Below are 27,642 nucleotides of genomic sequence, written 5' to 3'. Positions count from 1 at the left end.
ATGCCAAATATTTGCTGGTTGTAGCTTCTCAAATATGAGGATTTGAAACTTGTATATGTCATACATGATAGTAAACTGAAAAGATAAAACAAGACCTTTGAAGACATCACCTTTAAGGCATTTTTCTGACATTTTATAGACAAAGTGACTGATCGAGAAAATAATTGTTAGTTGCAGTCCTAGTAGTTTGCTATAGTTGCACTTTCAGTTGCAGTAAAAATGAGTTTTCAGTTGTTGAATTGCATTGTGACAGCAGGACCAATTTAGTAACCCCTGTCACAAAAAAAGCTTCTTGTTGGTCACAGATCATAAGGTGAAAATATGCGTTTCCACTGCAGAGGAGCTCTCAGTTACACAGTCATTTTCAGTATTTTTTTGCTATATATTGTATATTTTTTACAGTAAATGTGTGTGTGTGTGTGTGTGCATACCATCTGCTCTGAACAGAGTTGAAATCTTATTGTATACTTGATACTTGTCATTCATAACAGTGTCCTTTGACATATTTGAGTCCTTCCATAAACAATTGCATTCTGACTATGCAAACAGTAATCAATACCTCTGCAACTAGGTGTGAGTTTTCCCTGCAGGCAACAGTAACCCAGTAGCCTGGTTTCACTCATACTACAGCTGAATAGTCACCAACAGATAGATGTGTAATGCAATAGGAAGTGGTCCACTCTTTACATATTTGAGCTGCAAGTTCCCTTCAATATTCAAATATTCTCTATGAAACTGGATATGATACATGTTCTATGTCATTTTAATTCTATTCCTGTCAAGTTTGAAGCAGAGCAAACAATACTCAGTTATTCATGGTCTCACTTTTTCTATCAAGCCCGATAAACGCAAGATAGCATCAGAAATTATACTGCAGATTTGAGCCTTTTCAGTGTCTCTCTCACTCTATCTGATCCCTCCTCTCGCCGCCTCCACTGCCTACATTGTTATTATAGTGAATCTCACAAAGTTGTGCAGATGGTGTTTGCATGTTGTCAGATCTACTGCTCTGTACCAGATGTTAGCTGCAGATATACTCCTCCAAACCCTGATCCTTTAATAATACAGGACACTTAGGCTGCTTAATAAAAAGGAAAACTTTTCAAATTACATGTAGTTATCAATTTTACCAGAAATTATACACCATAAAAAATCCAATCTGTGAATGTGGTCCAGTAGCCTGATAATACATGGCTGGTAGAACTGAGAAATTAAAGGACACCAGGCAGAAGTGCTGATCTAATGGTCTGAAAATACGTTTACTTAATTACAACAATGTCACAAGAAAACTTTAAGCACACATATGATGCGTGTGACAGAATGTATGTGTACTCTTCTTCTCATATGTCCACAGCTTTGTGTGTATCTAGAACAAGTAGCAGCAGAGTTATCGGCATTCACAGCACTCGGCCCGAATAAACAGCCTACCAACCCACTGCCCCCCTAAAGAGTATCCCTGCCTCATTTATTTCTTGTAAGCCTGTGCTCTCCTTTCCCTCTCTTCTGCTGTGGGGCCTCTCCCTCCCTCTCCCGCTCTATCCATCTCTACCCCCACCCTCTTTCCTCTCTATCATTCGTCTTGCTGCAATGCGAATGCCAGCAGCCGGTGGAGAATCCCCACAGAGCTGCTTCAGCTGAACTCTGCAACACGCACAGTTGTTGGCTTTATTTTTTTTACAACTTAAAGCTTATATATGTGTGTGTGTGTGTGTGTGTTTGCTTTACCCCGTATGCATAGCCCCATGTGTCCATTCATCTATGAGGAGTATAATGCATCTCTTGCACTCAGAATAACTTTTTACAGCACCTCCCTTCAGTCCATTACACACCATCGCTGAAAGTGATGTCATAATGTTTTCCTCTGACTTCCCCTCTCTGAATAGTATTAACAAAACTGTTTTAACACTCTCTGAAAGCATGTAGTGAAATCCAGACCCTTGGTCCATAACTATGTGTTGCCATCTGAATGAGGCAGGTAGACATGAATAGAATTGTAAATGGTTTCTTTGAAAAGAGGGAAAGGGGCCAGCCCTCTAACAAATTGCACATAAACAAATAGCCACAGGCCATTGGTTGAGCCCTTGCCAACGTCTTTGAGGAGTGAAGGAGAAAGAGAGCAAAAGAGAGAGAGAAAGAAAGGAGACTTGTAGGAAGGCTGCATTCCTGTCCACATAATTAGGTTTTATTTGGCTCCCTCAGCTTGGATCATATCTCTTCCCTCCTTGTCATCCTTCTCACCACCTCTCCTTCTTTTTCTCATCCCTCCATCAGCTCAAGGACACTCGCACCAAGCGTCGGGACTCAAGCAGCCACAGCTCTCTGACACATATTCTATGAGATACAGAGATTTGGCCGGCATGCAGGCTATGAGTCACCTTTAATTAACACTGATATGGTGAAAATATGTCAACAGGTGGAAGATAGAAAGATAGCAAGAAGGTAATAAGTTCACTGACATTTCCTTGTAATTTTAGCAGGATTAGGGTTTTGGCTCCGCTGCCGTCAGCCCTCGCCAGCGGCTGCTGAGTCCAGTAACTGGAACAAGACATGAAGTGTTGAAACTTCAGCGAATAAAATACAAACAGAAGCATAGAAACACACATTAATATGAAATCATGAGATTTTATCATTATTAAATTAACAATATAATGAGTTTTCTTTGGGTCTGAATGAAACCCAGTGTGGAGGAGAGACAGCCAGGAGGTGATGGGATTTTAAAACAAAGGCACAGAAGCAATATAAGCCAAAGAAAAAAAATACAGAATCTATGTCTTTATTACAAACGGCACAGAAGCCGAAGGGGATGTGTTGAGATGGCGATAGAGTGTGTGATTTATGTTTCCACAGCAGAGGGAACAGGTCCTTCAAATGTACGTACAGTAAGTAGGACAGCAGCAGTACGGCAGACAGGGAAGTTCTCAGATGACAGTATTAACAGAGAGCTGATCATCGTAGTGGCTTGTTCAGTCACCTGTGAAATTATTGGCGGTGAAACATAATGTGAATAAAAAACTGAACCCGTCAGCCACTTGTAGACCAAATATAAAGAGCCCAGTATTTGAGGTGAGGTTTTAACTTGCGACTGGTACAATCCAATTCATTAAAAGCACAATGCATGGAGGCCCATGCGTGATGTAAAGTTATTAAATACAGTAATACATTTCATATGATTTCAAGTTTCTGTAAATCCTGAACAGTAAACTCAGGCAGACAAATAGAAGGTAAAGGCTAACAAGCTAATCTGTCTTTTAAAGGAAATAGAAGTTTAGTTTAATTTTTAATGTGAAAACGCTCCACTGTTGAGACTGATGCCACCAAACAAGAGCAACAAACATGATCATCTGGAAGTTGTTTTCTGTTTCCCTGACTCCGGTAAGAGAGTCTGGTCCGCATCCAGCCAGAAGAGGAGCAATTTAAAAGATACAATTGAGGAGTGAAGCATGGAGTGACAGCTGAAAGAAAGATTGAAGTGCTCTGTGGAGCTGAGATAAGAGCTGAGAGAGAAACAACGGTATATACACACATAGAATATTTCCGTTCATTTACTTCCACCGTCCTGGTAGAGGAATACATTTTATGCTTAACGGCAAATCTATAAGACCTAAAATTGTGTGAAGATATGTAGTAATGTAGCAGAGATGGAATAGCAGAAAAAAGTTAGTTATAAATTATGGAAGTGCTTTCACAAAAATAGTTTTGCCTTTTAGAAGCTGCAGTGGGAAGTTTGTCTATTCTGCCCATCAAATCATAAAACATGACATTTCTCTTAGTTTGACTAGTATTTAAAGTAATAATCAACCCTTTTATAACCTCCAAACCTCTTTTGAAAATCTTTGGAATTAAATTGTCCATCACTAATCACCGCACCTTGTATCTGGAAAATTTAAACTTTTCAAAAACCAGGAAAAACAGGTTTATTTACAGATTGACTGCTGTGCATTTCTGAAGGGATTTCATAAAGATTTAGAGGATTTTCTTTGGATCATATGATCCCACAAATGAAATGAAAACGTCTAAGTCACCTACACTGGATCAGTTTCAGCCAACAGCAACATTCTGTATGTTCACTTGTTTAGGAGTTGATAAGTTACCACAGTGAAATGAGTTTATGTGTCATACAGATTATATAATTATATGAGATTGGATTGTGGTTATTATAATGCTGATAAAGCTGCAACGAAAGATTATTTTAATTTTTGATGAATCATTTAATTATTTTCACAATTAATTAATTGTCCACAAAATGTTCAGACAATGTTAAAAAAAACACCCATCACCATTTACTCAAAGATATCAGTTTAATAACGTGGAAGACTTGATGTTCATCTGTTATTTCCCTCCAGTCTCTCTCATTTTCCCTGTTGTTTCCACACATTTATGAAGAATTTATGAATGATTCTTATTTTCAGGTCATTATACACTAATTAAAACATACTTATGAATATTATATTCCATTTCTGCTCTTCTGATAAGTCCATTTGGCCAGATGCCACAGGGACAGATTCAGGCACAAGTGATTTTCTGAACTCATTTTCAAGTTTTTATCTGGGTGAAAAAATAAACAACATATGATCTTTATTTGTTCCGCCACCTCTCTCCTTCTGGCTAACGCTTCCTCCGCTCTTTTCCCCCCCTTCCCATTGTGACTAACCAGTGCGTCTTTTCTTTTGGACCCATCTTGTGGAATCTGCTGCATCACTGAAGACAAACTGTTTTTCCTCCCTCCCCCTCTTCACAGCCCACACAGCCACTGGCCTCTTCTACAGCAGAGACAGACACAGGCAGGCAGGGCTTCACATGCAAATTTCGCCTGAGTAGGCGGCAGCCAAGAGCAGAGTGTGCAGCAATGTTAGGACTCTCACAAGCTCCGCCCACAGAAGCCAGTTGCTAAGCAACCACCTACAAGGGGGAGGGATGAGGAGGGAGGGGGGGGTGGGGGGGAGGAGGTGCCATGAATTCAACAACTGTTGCCTGATCTGAGCTCTCACTGTGTGAATGCGAGTCAGCCGGCGAACCAGCCAGTGAGGGAGGAAGTGTGAGGGGTGCGAGTTGCAGAGTCTGTGCTTGTGTTTTGTGTGTGAGCGTGTGTGAATGTGTGTGTGTGTGTTGCAGTTTCTGTCGGTGTAAGAAAAGGCAGGCAGCCAGTGCAGTGCTCCTCTGCCTCTCTTTGGACTATACCACTAACAGGGACTCACCCTTTGGACTATCCCGTCGCTTCCTCCCTCCTCTTGCCTTTGAAGGGAACACCTGTGTGTGTTGTGTGTGTGTGTGTGTGTGCGTGTGTGTGAGAGAGAGAGAGAGAGAGAGAGCGGAGACAGCGGACTTAGCCCTGGTGAACGGGGCGAGTGGATGACTTCAGTGGATGAGGGTTTGGCTGGTGGAAAGAGGGGGACTGCTGACCATGGACTCCCCTCACTAGTAAACGGGGTAAGCCATCAGACTGCACCCAGCTAGCTGGAATATGAGGTGATGAAAGGCAACTTGACAGAAAGAGAACAAAACAGAGAAAGGAGCCAATAGAGAGATGCAAGGTTTCATGAAAGAACAAGAAGAAAGCCTAGATAGTTGATATGTGGGGGGGAAGACTGGTGAGTTAAAGAGGGGGCAGCTCAACGGCAGTGCAGAGTCCATTGTTCCCCCCCTCCCAATCCGTTTGTGTGTGTGTGTGTGTGTGTGTTATATGGAGTTGACCCTGTCTCAAAGCTTGCCTGTCTGTCCCGCTCAGCTAGTGGTGTCTGTGTCCTGTTCGCTCTCTTGTCTTTCTTACATCCCTGTCTGCTTTCCAGCGTCGCTTTCTATCCCTCTCTCAGTCTCTCTCGTTCAGTTTCTGGCGTCTCTGTTCCGGTTCAACATGTGTCTCTGATGTTAATGGGATTAATTGGAAACCGGGGGTTGTTGGAAGGACAGAGAATGACAGTGAGAGTGATTAAAATAAGTGTGCAGGGAGGTGGACTGATGGATTGACCATGTGCAGATAGAAAAAGAAAGAAGACAGAGGAGTAGGTGACAGGTTTGCTGTTGAATGTGTTTGACGTGAACAATATTTATTTAAGACAGTTCAGACTGTTCTGATTTAGATATGGAAATCTTTGTCCATCATGGGTATTAAAAATGTTCTCTATATAAATACCAGTAACATCCCCGTCGTTTTATTCTAGTTCATTGAAAAAAGAGAAGTGTACCCTTCAACCATAACGCTGTGTTTTGAACAACCACACTCACAGTGCTGCAAGGGATTGTAGGTATTCTGTTATATAATTCATAATACCCAGACAAAATATTGTAGAACTTAATATTTATAAAGACAACTGATTTACTGTAAATTTATAGATCTGTAAATGTATCATGTTACAGTTAATTAACAAATAACTTTGACACCCAGCTAAAAGTCTTTGTGACTATTTCTATTATTTAGATCATACAGGGACGTTTAGTCGATGTTAAAAAGGTGACCGTGCACAAATTTTTAGTCATGTGCTGTTGACAGTACAACTGATGCTCGCTGAGCCTCTTGTACCTTTTTTTTTAATGTGCATTCATTACTCCAAAAATAGAAAGGCAAGGTGAGTTGTATTTGTACTGTAGGAATCTCAATAGCAACGTGACATCAGTCTCTGTAGTCGTTTTGAATACTCCTGGTCTGTCACTGGACATTACATAATGAGATTAACTCTTCTTCAGCCGAGCAGGACGTTCTCTGTTGTTTGTCTCTGGCTCAGTTTATTCCTGGAAGACATTTGTTTTTCCTTTTACACATTTTAGCTTGTGGGCATTTTTGTTGTAGCATTTTGAATTTTGCAGTAACTTGTTGTCTTGTTTCCTTAAACAAGACCGCCATTCATCCAGGCGTGTTAGACTCTGCACAAGTGTGTACACCAGGACTAGAATAACTAGATTAACATGCAGTACAGTACTGAGCTGGACTGGATGAATGGAAGCTAATCTGCAGCAGTTAAAACAGACACTCCTATTTCATGATCTCTTCTGTACTTTCTAACACAAGAGTGAGCAAACAATAATCTCAAGACAAAACAAAGAATCATTCTGAAACATTCACAAGTTCTTAGTCATTGATTTAATGTACTGTAGTTTTAAAGCTAAATATTGACATTAAACTTGTTGGTTGTTTCCTTGTTGGCAAATGTTTTAAAAAGGGTTTTTGCAGCACAAAATACAAAAATTTAAATGACAAAATTCACATGCAACAGCTGAAAAGATGCCGGGGCTCGACCACCTGCTGAGGGTCTGCCACTAATGACACTGAAATGCCCCCATTCAAGAGAGCAGCAGCAAGAGGGCTGACGCGTAAAGAAAGACAATGCACTTTGTTAAAGGAAAAACAGCTTCTTATTGAACATGCATTTGAGGACACAGAAAGGACAATCAGCACGCCAGACACAACAAACTTCACACACAACAGACTTGGAACAATGAAGGAGACAGAGAGTTGTCAAGTGTTTGTGCAGCTACTTATGAGTCAGGGTGTTGTGCTTCTCCTTCAAGGTAAATATAACTTCTCCTCTTGTAATCCGTAATTCAAGGGAACATGACTGAACCGCATCACAAATGCAAAATCAGAAGATTGAGGCACTGACATGATTTAATTAGTCGACTGACAAATTGAATTTACATGTAGTTGCAGGAAATCGTGAGGAGCATGTTTCACTATTATCTGATGTTTTATTAGGTTAAGTGATTAATTGGTTCATTTATTACACAGCTGTTATAGTGTTATAGGACTAAAAAACAAAACAGACTCATGGCTTTAGTTTGACTTTCGATGTTAATGTTGACTTCCTTGTTCCGTTCTATGAACAGTTGTCAAACATTTAAGAGTTTAAAACAGGTGGTTGCTTCCTGGAGGCGCGCACACACACGCACACACACACACGCACACACACACACCTGCTTACTTGGCATGAGCTTCTCTTAATTACTCTTCAATATGACACTAATACTGATCAACCCACACTTGGATTTTTGTGAGAAACACAGATATTAAGCTTCCTTGTGTATTTCTGCAGTAGACGCCACTCTCAAGGATTGTTAACATGCACAGATGCACAGATAAGACAGTAAAACACTTGGTTAAACATTTCAACTGAATTGTGCCTTTTCATTAATGTCACACATTCACACACTGATAGTCACACTTGCTCATGTAGAGCATTCACTGTTTGTTGTGCACCAGTAATTGTAATCTACAATTAATAAGCTAAATTGTACTGTCATGCTCTCAAGGATTGTGTCTTTGTAATTAAAGATACAGTCCACACACACAAACACAAACAAACAATGTAACAGAACACTTAAATAACTCTTAATCATAAGATGAATTTCAAGTTTTTCTTGTTTATAACGGGCCTGTACACACACCTACACACACTCATAACAACATCTGGATTGCCACACTGTTCCCTAACTGCTAAACTGAACTGTCACCTCTGCCTGTCTGGTTTTAACCCTTTACTCAGCTCATAAAACCTAATCTGAATGTTCATTTATTCTCTAAACTATCCCCAACATGATGTAGTTCTTTCCTCTCGTCTTTCTACTTTTTCAAGGACATTTGCTTCAGAAATACAAGAGTAAACACAAACACTGTCACACATCTTGAAGTTTCCTGTGTGTTTCATTGAGAATAGTCCAGTCCCTCCCTACACTGTCCTTTTGTCCAGAGCAACATTCCTGGTAATCCAAGCAGCTACCTGTTCTCATCGGGACTCAGGTGGAAACAAGTGTGTGCTGTGTTTGTGTGTGTGACCTGTGCAGATAGAGTTGTAGTGTTAAGAAAAACCTTCCCTGTGTCAATGTTTTGATGAAGACGAATGAGCAGGGAGGATTTCTCAGGTCTCAGGTGTTGTTTTTTTTTTTTTATGTCACTCGGGCATGTGTGTGTGTTTCTCATTTGCCGAAACTCAAGGTTCTCATAGTGCGAAGTCATGAGTCATAACTTCCCCTCGGTGTAATGAGTGAGTGTGTGAGTGCGTAGGAAGAGGCGGATACATACACACTAAATAATGACTGTTTATGTTCCCGTCATGGTATGTTGCGAAAGTGATACTGAAAATAATTTATATAGATGTGAATATAATCATTATTCACCAGATTAATTATGTTTAATAGTAATATATGTATATTAGAGCTGTGACTAATGATTTTCATCATCAATTAATCTGCTGGTTATTTTCATTTTGTGTATGAAATGTCAGAAAATAGTGAAAAATAACAAAACAGAAAGGACGTCTTCAACTGTTTCGTCCAAACAGTAACTCAAAAACATTCAGTTTAATATCATATAAGACAAATAAAAGCAGCAAATCTTCACATTTGTGAAGCTGGAACCAACAAATGTTTGGTTGACTACGATCAACTAGTTATTTCAGCTTTAGTGTAACATATCTGTGAATCTTTAAAGCCTTTTATACCCTCCTGTCCCGGAGCTTCTTGTACCAGCTGTGGGGATCTGACATGACAGAAGCCGCCTTTGCTGAGTGAAATTGCCGGATATCAAAGCAAAAAAAAAAGAAGCATTAAACGATTCATTTAATGAAGGTGAATATTTTTGTGGTGGCAGCTCTTGAGGAGCTCATGACTGAGAGGAATGGAGGGAAGAGGAGAGAGAGAGAGATGAACAAAGAGAAAGAGAGAGAGATGAAGAACAAGCCTCTGCAGAGAAATGCCTCTTATCTCCGTAGCTCAGTCTGACAAAGACGAGCAGAGAGATTCTGCTGCTCTCCGTCTGCTATTTCAGTGCCGCCCTCCTCTCTCTCTCTCTCTCTCTCTCCAGCTTTCCTTCCTCAATCCTCCTCTCCTTCTTTCTTTTTTCTCTCCATCGTCCATCCATCCCTTTTTCAACGTGTCTCTCGCTCCTCTGCTCATCCTCTCGTCCCTTTACTGCTGACTCACACTAAATCAAAGCTTCGTCAGTGTGGATCGATCCAGTCGATGTCAGTTCATGTGTCTGCTCATCCAATCCCACCCACACACTCTGCTGTAGCACTCTGTCTCTGTATTGTCTTCTCTAACATTTGTTTGGCTTTATTCTTTAGCAACAAGGTGATTACTGTCTAACTAGCTATATGACAGATATGCAACACTTTTTAAAAGCTTATAAGCTACATAATGCTTTTAATTTCTAATGACACACCACAAAAATGTTCCCTAAATATTGTTGGAGGGCCACTCCTCAAAAGAGATCATCTGAAAGCTTTTTAAGAGTGCTAAAGCTCTTTTAAATGGTGACGCTTAAAAATGTGATTTCTTACATTTCTAAGGCAGATCATCAGTTTGTCTGAAATCTCCTGCCTTCTATGAACAACTATTACATGATGAGATACTTTGATATGATTCAGTAAATATTCCAAAAAAACAAGTTGACGATAAATGAGTGAAAGTGAATTCGAACACACACGTGGACATCTCACCGTACTGGCTGGTGTCCAGTCATAGTCTGGCAAGTTCAAAGCCCTTTTCTCCCTCCTATTACATTCTGATCAATACGTCTTGAAATGCATGGTCATCCACATAATTCTCCGCTGTGCCAGGAGGGAAGATTAATGATTTGTTCAGCACTAAAATGGTATTGACCCTCAGCACTCAGCATAAACTAAGAGGCTGTGAGGAGAGGTGGATCGAGAGTCTATCTCTTTAATGGCGGCTCCAGAAATGTTGTTGTTCAACTTGATAGAGTTTGGGCCTTTGATAGCTCAGAGATTGAACACTAACCGTAAGTTAATTGGCCTTTTAGTAATTAGTTCCAATCACTCCGCTTGTCACTCTCTTGTGTATGCGTGTGTGTAAAACTTTTATTGTGTACAAGAGTATATGGTCTCAGCTCTGTGGGATAGATACTGACTCTGTGAAAATAGTGAAAAGGGGAAACTGTCAAACACAGAAGAGAAAGAAATGATTTTCTTTAACTTGTTGAACTAAAGATGATTAAGACAGACATTTTTGACTTTTCATTGATTGATTGATTTATTGACGGGGACAGTGTGCAGTTTGAAACATTGAAGATGTACTGCACCAGAGTTAGCTTGAAGCTAGTTTGCATCTATAGTCCCCAAAAAAACATACAACAGCACAACAACAAACAGTACAATGCAACATCAATGTCAGTTAGAACATGTCAAATTTAAACCAAGACCATAGATGGAGTTTAGACTCAATGGTCACACAGCTGAGAGCAATAAAAGCACAGTTGTTACCAATAACATGTGGCCATCATTAATGTTATTATTAGACCAGAATGATAAAGCTCTGTTAGTCCATCTACTCTCAGTTTCCTACCAATAACAAGTCAATTTGACTTCCTAAGAATACTGATTCACCTCTGTTATATTTATGTCCATGACGAATTTGCATCAAGAATTTGGATGGGTTCACGATTTGACTACAGGTCACATCAGAGGAAATAAAATAGCATTGTATTGAATCTGGGTAGGAGGACTGGAGATAAACTTTCGGTTTCTCTCCCACTCACCTGTTTTGCTCCAAGTTTCGGTTACACAAACACATACTTTATTATGCAATGTGAAAATACTGTCTGTTTGTCTCCTTAGCAACAAATATTGAAGCAGTAATATCAATACGGTAATGTTATTGACATTTTACAGTTTTTGTACTGTAACCTCAGGGCGTTGCTCAACAGCTGTAGAATGACAAATACATTACGCAACATTTTGAGTCCCAGAACTGTGTCAACACAGTGTTAACAGTAGTCATCTTTCCTTATGTACATTTTCATCTATGCACTGCTGAAAAGTTAATGTTGCTGCCGAGCTTGACATAATTATTATCTAATTACTTCAAAAAGTTGTATGTGGTATTAATTACCAATTAGGTATTGGAAGCATATTCCTTGGTTAGTGGTGCTTGTTGTTTTTTAAGTTGGTTTCAGTTGCCTCTCGTCTTTTTCACTTTCCAGATATTTCTCTCCAGTTGACGTGTGGTGGTCTTTCTTCTGCTAAACTGAGAGAAGTGACAAGTGTACCCACACCTTCTCTCTTTACTCCTCACTTCTTACGTTTCTGTCGCAGCTGCAATGGATGTAAATAATACATACGCCATTCATATTCACTCATCCACCTTCCCTGACAGCCTGCCTGTGTTTGTCTCATACATAACCATTCATGCTGAACAACTGTTTTTCTACCTCGCAAAATCTTGGCTGTCAATCTTCAAGTGTATGTGTCTGTGTGTATACTATAGGTGTCTGACCTGTATTTTTCCAGAGAAAGTTTGAAGAGAATCCATCTTGTCAGGCTTCAAGTTTGTTTGCGCTTGTGGGTGAACGAAAAGTGGTTCGGACCAATCAGCATCCTATGAGGAAGTTAAGGTTTGATGACAGCGAGAAGTTAGCCCGTAATAGACAGTGATAGACAGATGGTTTATCCAATCACCTGCCAACTCTCTTCCTGAAAGTGCGTGCCCTTTTCCAGTTTCCAAGGACGTCTTCTCAGATGGTTCTGTGCAACAAACCATCTGGTGCGTCAGGTTACAGCCACACATGATGTGTGATGGATGAGATGTTGTCATGTGTTGGTAATTAAGCAATCACTGATTGCTTGTCTAAGTGAGTCGGTGGACAGAAATCATTCATATACACAGTAGACTTGAATTGAGGGAGAATGATTCTTTCTCCTTGTCTTCTTCATCTTTCCATCTTTTCCCTCTCTGACATTAGTCTCACCTGGGAGAATGGGAAGAAGAGCAGGGTAGGGATGTCTGTATTTTAACTAGGTCAAACCCTGCAGCAACAGGCTCACGGAGAGATCAGAAAAAATCTTTTTGCTATTTTATTTCAACTGCAAGTAATGATATAAAGCTTTGTCGTTTTTTTTCATTTTTTACGTTTGAAAAAGGCAATCCATGAAGATGAACGTGGATCAATACACAAAACTGTACAGATGCTCTTTCATCACTATGTTCTGTTATGCATTTGGGCCCTTTGGCATGATGCAGCATACGTCATAAATGTTGACGTTTGGTATAAGTTATGGCTAAAAGCATCACAAGTATTGAACGGTGTTCTGGTTTTGGTGTTTTAAAGAAAAACTGGATCAAACATGATTTTATTGTATTTTTAAAAATGCTAATTAAAGACAGGAGCATGCAAAGCTAATACAGTATACTGTCGTAAATAACATGAAGAAAGGCTTCAGACTCCTGTTGATACTGTGAATCATCAAACAAAGAACCAAAAATGTAATGGCCATAGAAAAATCCTTTGGTCAAAGGGGATGTGAAGGCATGTCAGGCTTTAGGCTGCATGTACTATATGTTAGGGTTGATACTCCTGTCAGTGCCCCTGAACACTGGCAACGGCATAAAAAACAAAAAAAGGAACCGGATTTTGCCCACAGGCACTGCACTGCGGCTGCCCGCTGCTCCTTTTGTGTGTATAGGATGGGTCAAATACAGAGGATCAATTTCCCCACAGGGATCAATAAAGTGCTTCTTCTTCCTCTTCTTCATTTTCTTTGTCTTCTTCCTCTTCCTCTTAAAAGCACAGCAGATCTTGGCGTCGTCGGTTCAGAGCCATTGGCAGGTTGGATGCAGTTTGGCAGCTTAGCTGTGTTTCTGCTCTGGGGAATCTAGCAACTCAAAACACTCTGTAGACTCATGTTTTGGCAGTTACAGCCCCTGGGCTGTTCTGCTGGTACGGGAGGAGGCATACTGCACACACACACACACACACACACACACACACACACACACACACATCATCCCTTTTCTTACTATTCTCGTCAGAGCAAAATGAGAGTGGCTGTCAGAGTCCAAAGCACTTCTGGTTGAAAACACACACACACACAGTGAAATGTTAATGTCCGTCGGTGTCTTTGCCTGAAACAAGAACTGTCAGAGAGGCTTTAATTGGCAGCCTAAATGATGGCACATGTGCTTCTGTTCTCCTGAAAATGGTACTTGACTGACTGCTCAACATGTGTTGTTTCTATTTTTCTGCAAGGACGCCTGAGTGAATGAAAGGATCCTGACACACATTCACCTGAACAGAAGAAAATAAAGCAGTTTTAATGCTTTGAAATGAGCAGTCTACAGCCTTTAGTAGGCATATTGTATAAGTGTAGCATAGTCATAATATAGTATAGTTATTGAAAATGAAGGTATTAATAACTCAGGAAGTTTAACCTAAATGTTATAATGAGGGTATTTTGTGACGATGGCCCTATAGTTTGACAAGCTCTAAAAGTAATTGTCTGCATGATGTGAAGTAGCAGCACTACGTATGAAAACCTTCCTCTATCTTCCCTCCACATAACAAACTCAACAGGTGTCAAGCTTTCCCGTCATGTTAGCTTGTTCAGTTGTTTTTAACTGTGGGGGTGGAGTACAGAGGGGGGGGCTGCCTATTTCCTTGCCTCACACTGTGTTTCTTTCTCTGCTGCAGGGAAATAAGGAGACTGGTCTAAGGAATGCAAAAGAGACCTTTATCCTTTGTTTTGTTCTCTAGCCACAGACCTCATGTCGGCTCTTTGTAGCAGCACAGAGCCTCGGTGCCTGTGTCTAAAGGGTACTTTTTAATTTAGTCGTGTAGATTGTGTTGATCATGTGTGTTCATGTACACAAGTCTGTATGTCCATGTGTGTGCTGCAGCCACGAGCTGAAACAATCAATTTAACTATTTTGATAATCGATTAATCGTTTTAAGTCATTTTTAAAGCAAAAACTACAAACTTTCTCTGGTTCCAGCGTTTCCAGTGTGAGGATTTCTTGCTTTTCTTTGTCTCATGTGATAATAAATTGATAATCTTTGTTTTCTTTTTAGATTAATCAGACAAAATAATACCTAAAGACATCATCCTAAATTTATGGAAATTGTGATGGGCCTTCCTCACTGTTTTCTGACATGTTACAAACCAAACAATTAATCGATTCATTGTGAGAATAATCATAAGACTAATTGATAATGGAAATAATTGCTAGTTGCGGACCTATTGATGACATGTGTGCATGGTTGTTCAGGCACGGCATTGAATATTAGCTGTTGAAGCTGTCTACACCAGTGTAGCTTAGAAAGATGCTAAGTCAGAGTTGTGAGTGAGAGAGAGAGCAACAGAGGCTGACAGTCTGAATTTATATTAGTCTGTATTGTTGTGTAATATCAACCTGACTGTCCTCATGCTACCTTGTTATCTTTCTTCTTTCTGAACAGCTCTGACACTCTCCTCTAATCTCACCCTCATACACGCTATATTACTAATTCCTTTTCATTCGTTTCAGGCTTTGTTGCTGGTGCACTCTTTTCCCTTTTTTTCACTGGTTGTATTATTCTATTTTTTCCCTTTTTCCTCCTCTCCATCTGTACCCTCTTCCATTGCTACTGCTCTCTCCCTCTCCACTTGATTGTTTTACTCACTCATACCCAATATATCACTGCTCTCTCTCTCTCTCTCTCTCTCTCTCTCTTTCTCTCTCTCTCTCACCTGCCTCTCTCCTTCATACTGATGTGTGTTTCAGATGTTCAGTCATGCTAAGATAAGGCCTTGTTCTTGTACCACATTTGAGCCGTTGACGAGTGCAACTAGATGGAGTGGGACACGTGACCTTTGACCAGTTGCCCTTTCACCCTTATAACCCTCAGACCCCTTGTGTGTGAACTTTAGACCATTCCCACAATAATGGAATTTACTAAAGGAGTAATCCAATTTCTGGAAGATAATACGTTATATGGTATGAGAGAGTACTTTGTAGTTAGAGTGTTAACACTGAGTTTGGCGAAGAAGAAATGTTTCTTTTTTTATGGGTCAGTGTCTGTAATTTGTTTAACTCATCATATACTCTTTCTTTCTCTCCCTCCTCCTCCTCTCTTCTTTGCCTCTCATCCCATCATTGTCCAGGGTGGTGAGGAGGAGCGGGTTTGTCCGGTCATCATGTGCACGCGGGCCTATCCTGACCCCGTCCCTGAGTGCCAGCTGTTCCCCGAAGAGGTGGAGGAGCCTGAGGAGGAGGTGGCAGACGAGGGCAGGGAGAGGGAATCAGACAGAGACAGTGCTGTGGAGAGCACACAAGGGTCAGACACCTCAGAGGGACTGACCAGACCAGGGGACAAGGAAGACGCACTGGGGGATCTCTTCTTCCCCGGGGAGAAGTAAGAACTGCTGCCGTCTTTTGTTACTTCTGTTTTTTAAGTCTGTCTCACTGTCTTTAAATCTCCAGCGCACATTCTTTATTCCTGTGCTACGTACAGTAGAGACCTTCGTGTCTTGTCTGTTTCACAACCATTTATCTGTATAGTTTCTATTCAGCATCATTTGTCTTCACTTCTCTTTTCTCTGTTAGACTAAAAATAAAGATACATTACTTTGAAGTCAAGTCCTACAACCACTGTCAGCTGTCTTGTATCTATAAGTGATATTTTGGGGCGGATGTGTTCTCTAAAACCTAATAAAAGTATATAATGGGAAGCTACTTTTATAATCACGTCATCATTAAGTACTTGCGTTTTAATTCACCACTCAAAAATGAAGATGATGATCACAGAGTGACTGCTGCATAATAAGTATTAAACCAACATCTCCATATTTTTCCTGGTATGGACAGGTGTGGACAGACTAGCATCTCAGTGACCTCTGACCTATCCTCGGCTTCTCTCAACGAGGAGCAGTTTGAGGACTACGGAGAAGGGGAAGAACCAGACTACACTCCAAGCAGCCCCAGTCCAGACGACGAGACTCGTACCAACGGGTACTCCGACCTCGGCTCATCTGTTCCCTCTAGGTAAGAATTTTGGTACCAAACGTCAGTATTGTGTTGGCAACACTTTTGAACTATTTAAAATGACTCTCAGCTCTTGTTGCCCCTTTGAGCCTGTGATCATTTTTAAAAGAAACACTGTTATTCCAGGAGTTTCTACAGTGTATTTTAAGCCACCTCACCTGAAATAATGATGACATCAACATCATAAAAGAATCAATAATGTATGAAATAAAAGATAAGCCTTGACAGAAAGAAAAGAAAAATAGATATTTTTTACCCAATATAGTCTAGTCGGGCTTTTGTTTAGACTATCCTACATTTATGAGGGTCTGGGTGGCTCAGACTGATCAGAGCTGTAAAATCCTGCCATGAGGGAGTACAAAGACATTACTAGGAGGAGGAGAGGACATTTCTCATCATTTGATAACGTTAAAAGTAAAGTTAGACTTTGCTGTCGGCTTCCCGACTCATTTTAAAAAAGACGAGAGAAAAAGAGAGAGAGCAGCTGAGAGGACTAGCGAGAGAGAGAGAGAGCAGCTGTGGTCGAGTGAGCTAGAGAGTGAATGAAGAGAAGGAGCGCTGGTAGTGAGAAAGCTGATGAATCAGATCAATAAAACATTATTTTCTGATTGTTTCACTACAGTTATGTTCTAGAGCACAAATAAACACGCCCACACCCCGACACACCTCCACTCAACCCTGCAGAGGTGTGCTGCACCTCCTGATTTGGTCTAAATACAGCCGAATGTTTTTGCTTTTTACCTAAATTTACCTCAGCTTGTTTCAACAGTAATAGGAACACCGCACATGCTAATTGAGTAGCTGAGTGGGTGATGACGGACTGATTACCTTGTGTACTGATGACCTACTTTAAAATAAGTGTCCTGTTGTTTTGGATGTGACAGGGAGTGGAGTGGAAAAAGTATTAACAGACCACAAGGTCAATGCAATTACCTTCAATAACCTTCATTAGCCTATGAAGTTTTATATATATATATATAATTAAATATATGTAATTAACTGTCCTCCCAGATTAGTAGCAAATATTCCACAGTCCCAGAGTTGGGTACCATTGTGCTACTGGTGTTTGTAGGTGTCTGTGCTGTTTCTCAAAGGTAAAGTCATGATGAAGCAAAATATATGCAACACTGACCAGTTTCAGTAGCTTCAACTCTCTTTCATTTTATGCACTTAAGGCTCCACTCTGCAAGCTCCAGATTCATTACCTGACTCATATTATTCTGAGTCTTGACTGTAGAAGTGTAGCTTAGGAGCTTTTGCCCTTAAGGCCATATTAATATTCATCAAAGTCCTGTGTTTAATGGGATTAAGTCTCCCGGCTGATAGACTGGCAATACTGCTTCATGCTCCTTCCACGCATACCAAGCAGACAAAACTCAAATGGAGTTGGCATGGAGATTTAAATTCAAAATGAGGCCTGGATTTACAAGAAGTCTTAGACAAGTCAGCATGGGAGAGAAGTTTAAATAACTACAGTACAAAGTAGGTTGAAGGTACATTCACTAATTTTGGTGAAGCGCCTCCTAAACCAAGCAATTTACTGATTGTTGAGCCGAGAGGAAGGTTTTAAGGTTGAGGTTTGAAGTCTAAAACTCAACTGTGTTCACTTTCTAAGCTTCAACAGACATCCTGGAGAAAATAATAAGATTTGGGGGAGTTAATAGAAACTGATGCAAAATCAGGGAGGTCAAACCTTGAAAGTGATAACACAATATGGCTTTTCTTTATTTTGGAAACTGTTGTGGTATTGAGGCCATCGTTTTATTGCCGTGCATTAAATGTAGTGTCATAGATGGTCAGAAATGTTTCTCTTTCTCGCCCTCTCTCCTTCTCAATTCTCTAGAGGTCTTTTTCTTCTCTACGCACTCATGTTCACACATGCACGTGTAATCAAATCATATCAGATGCCAACTTCATTTCTGTACTTGATGTGTGTGTGTGTGTGTGTTTACAGTGCGGGCCAGACTCCTCGTAAGGTGCGTCAGCATTACACCGGTGAACTGATGGATGTCTACTGCTCTCAGTGCAGCAAAAAGGTCAACCTGCTGAATGACCTGGAGGCTCGCCTCAAAAACCTCAAGGCTAACAGGTAGGACACACATATGCATACAAACACAACACACACAACACAGTTACTAGTACAACTCCATCAGGCTCGCCTGGCACACAGCAACTTTACAAGCCAAGAAATACTTCAATTTTAAATAGGTTTCATTCCTTTCCTGCCCTCAAAACTTGTTCTGCTGACCACCATACACCTGTTTCTTACTGCTAGTTTTATTTAAATTGAACTTAATAGTAACTCTACTGTACATGTACAACTATTTCTGTGTTACTTATACTGACAGGTGATTTTAGACACAACCATGGTACATTGAAAGACAATAACATAATAATTATACATGACAAGAACTATACATCATGCTGTTGTGTGTTTAAGATACACATAAAAGGCTTTGAAGTGTATTGGTCTGCTCACATTGGACTAGTGAGGCTGACTCAGGGGCTGTTTTTTGATTATAATTCATCATCAAGATTGACGCAATATTGTTACAGAGGCGTGAAAAATGTTCCTCCCCCTGTTTCATGCATGAACAAGCACATCATCATTTACACGCACACACACTCACACACACACACAGAGCCACACATACACAAACACTAATTGATTCTTATATAAGGCTGGCACTCCTGCACTTACCTCATCAGGCATTGTAATAGGGAACCTATTATTGGAAACATAATCAAGGGTGACCATTAATAGCTGTTCAGTCTGCCTGCAAACACCCACACACATGCAGACACACAGTCATTTTGTTGAATAATGATCTTGAATGTTGTGTGGATTGTGGAGTCATCTTTTCTTCTTTTACCTGCTGACTCTGCAGGACTTCTCCCTATAGGGGAGTGGCTCTATAATCCAACATGGCTCTCTTAACTAGACCAATGCTTTCCCCTTATGAATAATGCAGAAAGAATGGGGCAGAAAGACATGATTATAGAGTGGAAAAGAGCAAGAATAATGAGTGAGGGTGATGAAAATAAATGAAAATAGATTGATGGGAGAAATGACTTTGAGGTGAGTGAGCACATACAGTAGGAAGTTTGAATAGGATGAGGGCGGGAATGGATTTTGATGAATAAGAAGGATCAACAGATTTAGCAGGTCATGTGGACAGAAAATGTCTAAAAAGTAAAACAAAGCACCATATAGATCCAAAAAGGGATTTTTGGCACAAAAAAATGGATAAAGAATGGACAGAGGAAGGAGCTTTTGCCACTAAGTAGCGTACAGTATTTAAAGGATTACATGTGCATGTCAGGCTATTTTACACACAATTAATTTAATTCAATTGGCCACATTGAAGCACGGGTGAAATTAGTGGGTGGAGTTTGGTTCATTTGAAAATAGGTCATATACATACATACATTCAGACAGTCAATGCGGTATGTGGTATTCATGCTAATTGGTCAAATATAATGTAAACAAAAGTCTTTTCAAGCAAAGAAAAAAACAACAAAAAAAACATGCGTCACAAATAAAAGATACAAAAAAACTCAGCCGATCTCAAAATGAAAAGATATACAAATGCTTAACATAACATAATGATGATAAATGTGTACTTTTACTTCTCCAAGGACTGAGTTGTCCTCTCTCTATTAATTCTAAAGGTTAAACTTTTCAATTAGTTTATTTAGGCACACTGGTAAATAAAACAAGAGCACATGCAATACATCCAATAATACATGTGTACGTGATCTATTTTATTCAGACAGAGGACAAGTCAAAAGTTCATAGATTAAAAGTTTATTCTGCTGGAATAAATTCTGCAGTACAGTTTGGCCCTCTGGACCTCTTCAAAGAGATAGATTCAGCTGCAGGGGAGTAGTTTTATCTCTCAGGATTAAACAGTATCTGTAAAACTTTGCTTTAACTGAGCGCTGAGAGGATCCTCCTTGAATATCAGCCCTTCAGACACCCCGTGTTTTCTTTGTGAAGTCTCTTGCTATCGTCCCACCCAGCCACTTAAAAAGTATTATCTCATTTTTTGGTTCTCTGACTGCTTCACTGTCTGCTCTGAATATAGTTAATCAATTTTGAGCTTCTTCACAGTTTGTACAACTATGTGATTGGTTACTGTTAATGAGAAAACTAAGGAAATCATTTTCAATGTTGGACTTTTTAAGAAGTGAAAATAGTGTTTGACATGATTGATTACAACTTCCAAATTCTTTAGGACAAGTTAGAACTGTGATCATTTTTGTATTTGAACAGAATAGATTGTACTGTACGGCCCTGATTTTGTATATTCTGCTATATTAATTTAGCCTTTTTATGTCTACATGAACTCTCATGTGCCTGACTCTACAGTATGCTTGCTCATTTTTGTTAATCCATTTGGAAGCCCGGCACAGACAGACACATGAGATTGAGAGAGTCTTTCGGCTTTTGTCCCCCTGAGACAGTTGCTGAGCTGACAGAAACCCCGCTCACTGAACCAGGACTGAAATTGTATTATCACTGACAGGTCCTTCAGCATTTCTTTCTCTTCCTCTTTCCAACATATCTGACATACTGAATAGCCCAAATCTTAATTGCCATCAGCAGTCCGTTGCATCGCGTTGTTCAGCTGCAAGTCTAGACGTATCCGTGGCAATTCACTCGTTAAATTGTCGTTTATCAAGTCATTTTGTCATTTTGTTTTTCCCTTTGCAGCCCCAACAGAAAAATCTCCAGCACCGCTTTTGGAAGGTAGGTCACTCACCTGTATATGTGTGTTCAAGTGTGCTTGTCTTTCTATCTTTATGAGGACGTTTTGGCTGGTTCTCACTACTTCAAAGGACTGTTTAAAGGTTAAACGTTGGTTTTAAAGTTAATATTATAATTATGTTTAGGTAAGGATTAGTGTAAGGGTTGGGGTTAAGCATTTAGTTGTGGTGGTAAAGGTTAGGAGCTAGAGGACGCATTATGTTAATTACAGTCCTCACAAGTATGGAAAGACAAATGTGTTTGCGTGTGTGTGTATGTGTTTGTTTCAGGGAAGGTCACTAACTTGTGCTCTGTGTGTTTATGCACTATACAGCTTTTACAGCACGTGTTTGCTCGATTTGTTGACAGAGGCACACACACACACACACACACACACAGTGAAATTAGCAGTTACTGCTTCCTTATCACTCAGCTGTCCTTTCATTGTACCCACCATAACAACCAGTTCATTACAAATAGGTCATTCAGAGAAAATACAGGATGTCCGTCACCAGGTGTGCTGTTTTTATTGTTCCAGACTTGAGAAAATGAGTTTGAGCGTCAGCTTTTTGAGTGGCAACCATATATCCATCTACATGGCCTGTTGGTCTGTACTGGGTGAACTGTTTTGTATCTAGGCCTTTGTCCTATTTTCACCCACAGTAACTGAGTTATAGTGACAGAGTGAAAATGGCCTGTCAGGCCTGATCTATGTATGCAATATAAGGTTTGGCTCTCTCTCCTTCTTCCCAGTACTGTCCTCTCTGTCTGCTTTGATTACTTCTTCCACTTTATTGCTCTCTTTATCTGTTTCTCCTTTCTGTTTCCTCTTGTTTTCATTTGTCTCCTCTCCTTTCTAAATTACTAATCTCAGTAATGGAGCAAAAGCTTGCTGTTGTCAAGTTATTCCATCAGTGAAAGAGGAGGCAGCTGTAGTCACATCATGGAATAAATGTCACACTTGAATGTGTGTCACATGTCACAGACATAAGCTCACCTGTGTAGGTGCCTTTGTGAGGCTGCTGTAAGAAAGTGTGTGTTCTAGTTTCAATGCAGTTGGCACCAGCTTCTCTGCTTGGCACTGTGGGGCTTATAGTCCTGTATCATCTGTCCTACCTTGCAGCAGCATCACTGCAGGACAGAGACACTTTGTTTCACATATGCAAACACTCAGAACCAGCTGGTTCCCACCTGGATCTATTCCCAGCAGATTCCTCCTCTTAAGCTTGTGCATCTCTGCTGTGTCTCTGTGTGTCTGAGCAGGCAGCTGCTCCACAACAGCAACTTGAGCAGCAGCAACGGCAGTACGGAGGACCTTTTCCGAGACAGCATCGACTCCTGTGATATCGACCTCAATGAGAAGGTAAGAATGTGTTTGTTTGTGTCATTGTGTGTTGTCCTGTTTGTTTGTCCATATGTTGATCTGTGTCAACAGACCTTTACTTAACTAAGCTCTTGTGACTACTGAAAATTTCAGATTAAATATTGCTCACCTTTAAGATTGTTTGCACTCTTAACAGTAAAAGAGTGAAGGGATGTTCCTGTTGGATGCAAAATTGAAGTTTATAGTGCTAATTCTTATGATGAGCCCTGTCAGCGTTCCTCTCACTGTATATGAATGTCATGATTTTATAGCCTTTGCATTGCATAACTAGTTTGCAGTCTAGTTTGCACACTAAGTGTGAAAAATGTTGTTATCTAGTGTCAATACAGACATTATGAATCTGGTCAAGTATAGTATTTTACATAATTGTCACATTCACAAGCGTTTTCTAACTAACATCATTTTAAACTCTTTATCTTCACATTGAATCAAGTTTACAGTGTTGAGTAAATTCTCTCTGTTTCAATCAGGTGAGTTTTCTGGAGAAGAAGGTGGCAGACCTCGAGAGTGAGATTTTGATGAATAGTGATCTCAAGTCCAAGCTGAAGCAGGACAACACACAACTAGTGCACAGGTACAGTCGGAAAACTGGGTTTCATTTTAGAACTAATAAATAAGCATCTCACTGGGCTAGCTCACTTATTATACTGTATCAAAAAGAAATTGTGTGATTTGTTGATCATGGCAGGGTTCATGAGCTGGAGGAGCAGCTGAAAGACCAGGAGACACGTGCAGAGCAAAATATGCAGGAGGAGATAAGACGACACCGAGAGGCCTACAGCAAGATGGAGAGAGACAAAAACACGCAGATTGAGCTTCTGACCAACCGGTGAGAAATACACACAAGACAAACAATTTGATTAGTTTGACATGTTTTTAATTTCTATCAAAATGAGATAAAGTTTAGGTGAAGGCTTTTTAATGTAAGAGAACCGGACGTACTGCGTTGCTCTTAAATACCTTGGTAATAGAATCTGCCTGTTAAGAGAAAATGCAGAATGTGAAATGCTTCCTGCGGAGGTTAGTCAGTTGTCTCTGGACCTGTATACATATACATACGGTGGATGCCTCATCTGACTGTGGGGCACACTCAGCTTATATATAAAAATATAGTGACATGCAACAATTTTATGTTTTTAGAGTGAAGCAGGTGGAGGATGACAACAGTCAGATGTCCATTAACATGAGCCGGCTGAAGTCACAAACAGAGAAACTGGATGAGGTAAACCATATTTACTTTTTGTTTTTCTGTATATATTTGCTTCCTTTTATCTTGTTTGCCTTTATTCTGTCTTTATTTTTACACTGAACTCACCTGGTGTTCTGTTCTGTTTCTCTTTTTAACATATAAGGCCTTTGTATTTTCCATATCACGGTTCATTTGTCAACACAGTCCTGCTGTCCCTTCCAAAATAGCCAAGTTACGATCAACATGTGTGCCCACGCAGATGAAAATAATGAGGAACTTTAGAGTCATGATGACGTGTTTCTTTTTCTTTTTTTGGAAACCTGTGTGTATGTAGATATAGTGTGTGTCTTTGTGGAGTTTCCTTATCCGATTTGACATTTGAAACAGAAATAAAACAAAACAAACTTCAATTTATAACTGTGTTTATATGTCTGATTATGCTCAGGAGAAGCAAAGGATGACAGACAAGCTGGAGGACACCAGTTTGCGCCTGAAGGATGAGATGGACCTCTACAGGAAGATGATGGACAAACTGAGACAGAACAGACACCAGTTCCAGAAAGAGAAGGAAGCCATGCAGGAGGTGGGAGGGATTCTTTTATGCAATCAGACACACACATCAGGGTTGTTTTTTGTTCTACTGCTCACTCTGTTACCTCTTTCTCTTTCACTCCTCTCTTCCTCACTTCAGTTATGTCAGCTGACATACTTACACCTACAAAATACTGCACTTACATTATATAACATTGCTCATCTGTCCTTTCTCTTGTCTAGCTGATAGAGGACTTGCGTCGAGAGCTGGAGCATTTACAGCTCTTCAAGCTGGAGACAGAGAGGCCTGGCCGCAGCCGCAGCTCTTCCTCTAGCCTGTCAGACTTCAACAGCAGGACCAGGGAGGTGGAGCTGGAGCACGAGGTCAAGAGGCTCAAGCAGGTACTGATAAAAGGCTCTCTTACTTAATACTTAATATTTACATGCATGGTCAGTTCAGTAAGTATTGTAGTCAGTGGTTTTCATGGATGCCTTTACACTGGGTGTGCTTTAAAATGTTATAGAAGAGATGACACAAGGTAAATTTCAGAGAATGGGATGCAATATGGCGCCTGTTGTTGTATATCTTTCTAAAATCTACTGGTGTTTGTACAACTGCTAGTCTCCACAGAGGCAGTAATAACACCAAATCAGATCTATTTGTGTTGTTGTGGTAAGATGATGCCCATTCAAGGAATGGCTCAGGTGCAGTGAAATGTTCGAGATGCACAGAGATGCAAAATCTCAAAATGAGCTCCATAATTACAGTTACAGAGTGAGTGCTGCATAAGATGTATGAACTTAATTCCTCACTATATTTATTATATTTATTACTCACCATGGATGATGCACTGAAAGCTGCTGTTTTTATTTATTTCAAACATGGAAGAAATTACTCTTCTTCTTTTTTTGTCTCAACTGGACTTTTTTTTGATTGATCCTACAGGTTGACTTTTCATATCATAATCTTTTTTAAATATATTTTTCACCATTTAAAAATCATGCTCATGTTTGACTGAGCATCATGCTACTTCCTGTAAGACTCTAACTCCCTTTCAGTCCCCCCAGGAACCTGCAATTTTGTTATCATCATAATAAATGCAAATTCAGTTAATCCCAGCATTATTAGTAAGAATTATCATTTCACACACAATGGCCAAATTACAGCCTTGTAGTTAAACAAGCAATTTAATGATTTTTCAGAACAATGGCACAGTGGCAGAACAAAAACACACTTGTTTTACACTTGTCTTTTTGATGTTATAACTAGGTCTGAAGCTCTTGCTTGCAGAATGATTCAGACGGGTTCATATGATACTAAATATAACTTGAGTAATGTTTATTCATGCAGAAGTCATTGACTTTACCCTGCTATTAAAAAAGTTGATCCTGAGGATTCGGTTTATGTATCGTTATGTACTGGAACATTAATTATGATACTTTCATAAATCGAGGCATTTGGTGCCACCACTGTCACCACTGAGTGCTGATACAGTGGTGGCTGCAGACACTCATTGAAACAGGGTGCATTTAGGCAGAATATATTACGATACATTATCAGTGGTAACAGTCATGGTCGATCACATTATCTCCTCTCATCCCCCATAAATTCTTTTTTAAAAGCAGTTCCTGACATGATGTACTGATAGTTTGGTGATGGAGTCCAGCGCAGCTAAACCCAGCTACATCATGATTTATGAGAGTACTAGCTGCAGCGTATATATCTTCTGTATAAACTCTGAAAATGGTGTTCTTTAGTTTGAATAACATTTGGCTCTGGCTATCTGGCCGCCAAAGTTAGAAACTAAAATGCCATGTTACTGTTTCCAATCAGACCTGGTGCAAAGTAAACATAGATAAAGGAGTGCATAGTGTGTTTCAGATGTCCTCTATGATAAGGCAAGTAAAAGTGTTAATGCTCTTCGAAATTGTATAGGAGGCTGTGTCTGACTCATGACTTGTAAGTGATATGCATCAGAAATTATACTTTCAGTGCAGGCAAACAAGGAGAGGAATCATAATTATGGTTTTATACCAGCTTCAATCTGCAGATATTTATATCTTTCTTTATATTAACTCAGCTACTTCCTGCAGTTTTAGATTTCAAACGATTCAATTTGATTGTCTGTGGTTTGGACGAATAATGTAGATTTGTGTAGGTGAAAGCTGTGACTGAGAGAATACTTCCCTGTGGCGTCCTTGACAAGGATGAACTCACTATCTCATGCCTGCCTGTGCACCTCTGTAAATGTCTGTATGTGTATGTGTGTCCAGCGATTTGTGTCCCAGGACTTTCTTCCCCCTGAAATCCAGCACCTGGTGTTGTCTGGGGCGCTGCTCCGTCCTGGTCTGATGGTAAAATTGCTTCTGTGACTTTGACCTCCTGATTAACCACTAATCTCAATGGAGTAGAGTGAACTTGCCCAAGCTGGGGTCAGGGCTGCAATTCCCTTACTAATGGTAAAGTATAGAACAAGGGAAGAGCAAACTCACCTCTTGTTGGCACGCAAGGGCAACTTCATCATGGAGCTTTCATAACCCACCAGACAATGCAGGGGAGCAGTTTGTTCTGTAACACTCATAACCCATGTTACGTCCTGTAGGTGTTGCCGAGAATAGATGTTGCATTGCTGTGTTTGATTCTGGATGAGACATCAAGTGCAGTGTTTTGTTGTATGGGTTGAGTGAGGCTTGAGTAGTGGCCATTTTTTCAAAAGCATTAACATTACTGATACACTTGTGTGGTCCAGATACTTATCTCTCTCTCCTCCCACTACTCTCCTCTACATCCCACCCTGATTCTGTATTTTAGGAGAACCAGCGGCTCAGGGAGCAGAACGATGAGCTGAACGGTCAGATCCTCAGCCTCAGCCTATATGAAGCCAAGAACCTGTTCGCCACACAGACCAAGGCCCAGTCTCTGGCTGCTGAGATAGATAATGCCTCTAGAGACCAGGTAAAGTCATGACAATGTGCACTGTATGTACACACAGAGAATGAAATGCTGTTCAGTTACTTATTGCTCTTCATCACAAAGAACATGGC

At 40.2% G+C, this 27,642-nt stretch overlaps 1 protein-coding gene across 5 annotated transcripts in view; it reads left to right on the top strand.

Moving 5' to 3' along the window:
- Positions 1 to 27,642, top strand: part of rab11fip4b (RAB11 family interacting protein 4 (class II) b) — a 51,940-nt gene that overhangs the window by 21,197 nt on the left and 3,101 nt on the right. For 2 of the 5 annotated variants that reach the window (XM_042392241.1, XM_042392247.1), the window contains 12 exons: positions 15,864 to 16,114; positions 16,567 to 16,743; positions 18,698 to 18,832; positions 21,461 to 21,496; positions 22,757 to 22,856; positions 23,348 to 23,451; positions 23,566 to 23,706; positions 24,018 to 24,099; positions 24,512 to 24,649; positions 24,841 to 24,999; positions 26,872 to 26,952; positions 27,410 to 27,553. In XM_042392241.1, coding sequence (XP_042248175.1) covers positions 15,864 to 16,114; positions 16,567 to 16,743; positions 18,698 to 18,832; positions 21,461 to 21,496; positions 22,757 to 22,856; positions 23,348 to 23,451; positions 23,566 to 23,706; positions 24,018 to 24,099; positions 24,512 to 24,649; positions 24,841 to 24,999; positions 26,872 to 26,952; positions 27,410 to 27,553 — 1,548 coding nt within the window. Of the gene's footprint in view, positions 1 to 4,987; positions 5,428 to 15,863; positions 16,115 to 16,566; positions 16,744 to 18,697; positions 18,833 to 21,460; positions 21,497 to 22,756; positions 22,857 to 23,347; positions 23,452 to 23,565; positions 23,707 to 24,017; positions 24,100 to 24,511; positions 24,650 to 24,840; positions 25,000 to 26,871; positions 27,554 to 27,642 lie in introns of those variants that run through there. The other 3 variants (XM_042392244.1, XM_042392243.1, XM_042392245.1) reach the window with 3 other exon arrangements.

Source organism: Thunnus maccoyii, chromosome 2, assembly GCF_910596095.1.
Source record: "Thunnus maccoyii chromosome 2, fThuMac1.1, whole genome shotgun sequence".
Taxonomy (NCBI): Eukaryota; Metazoa; Chordata; class Actinopteri; order Scombriformes; family Scombridae; genus Thunnus; species Thunnus maccoyii.
This window is presented reverse-complemented; position numbering and strand designations above follow the sequence as displayed.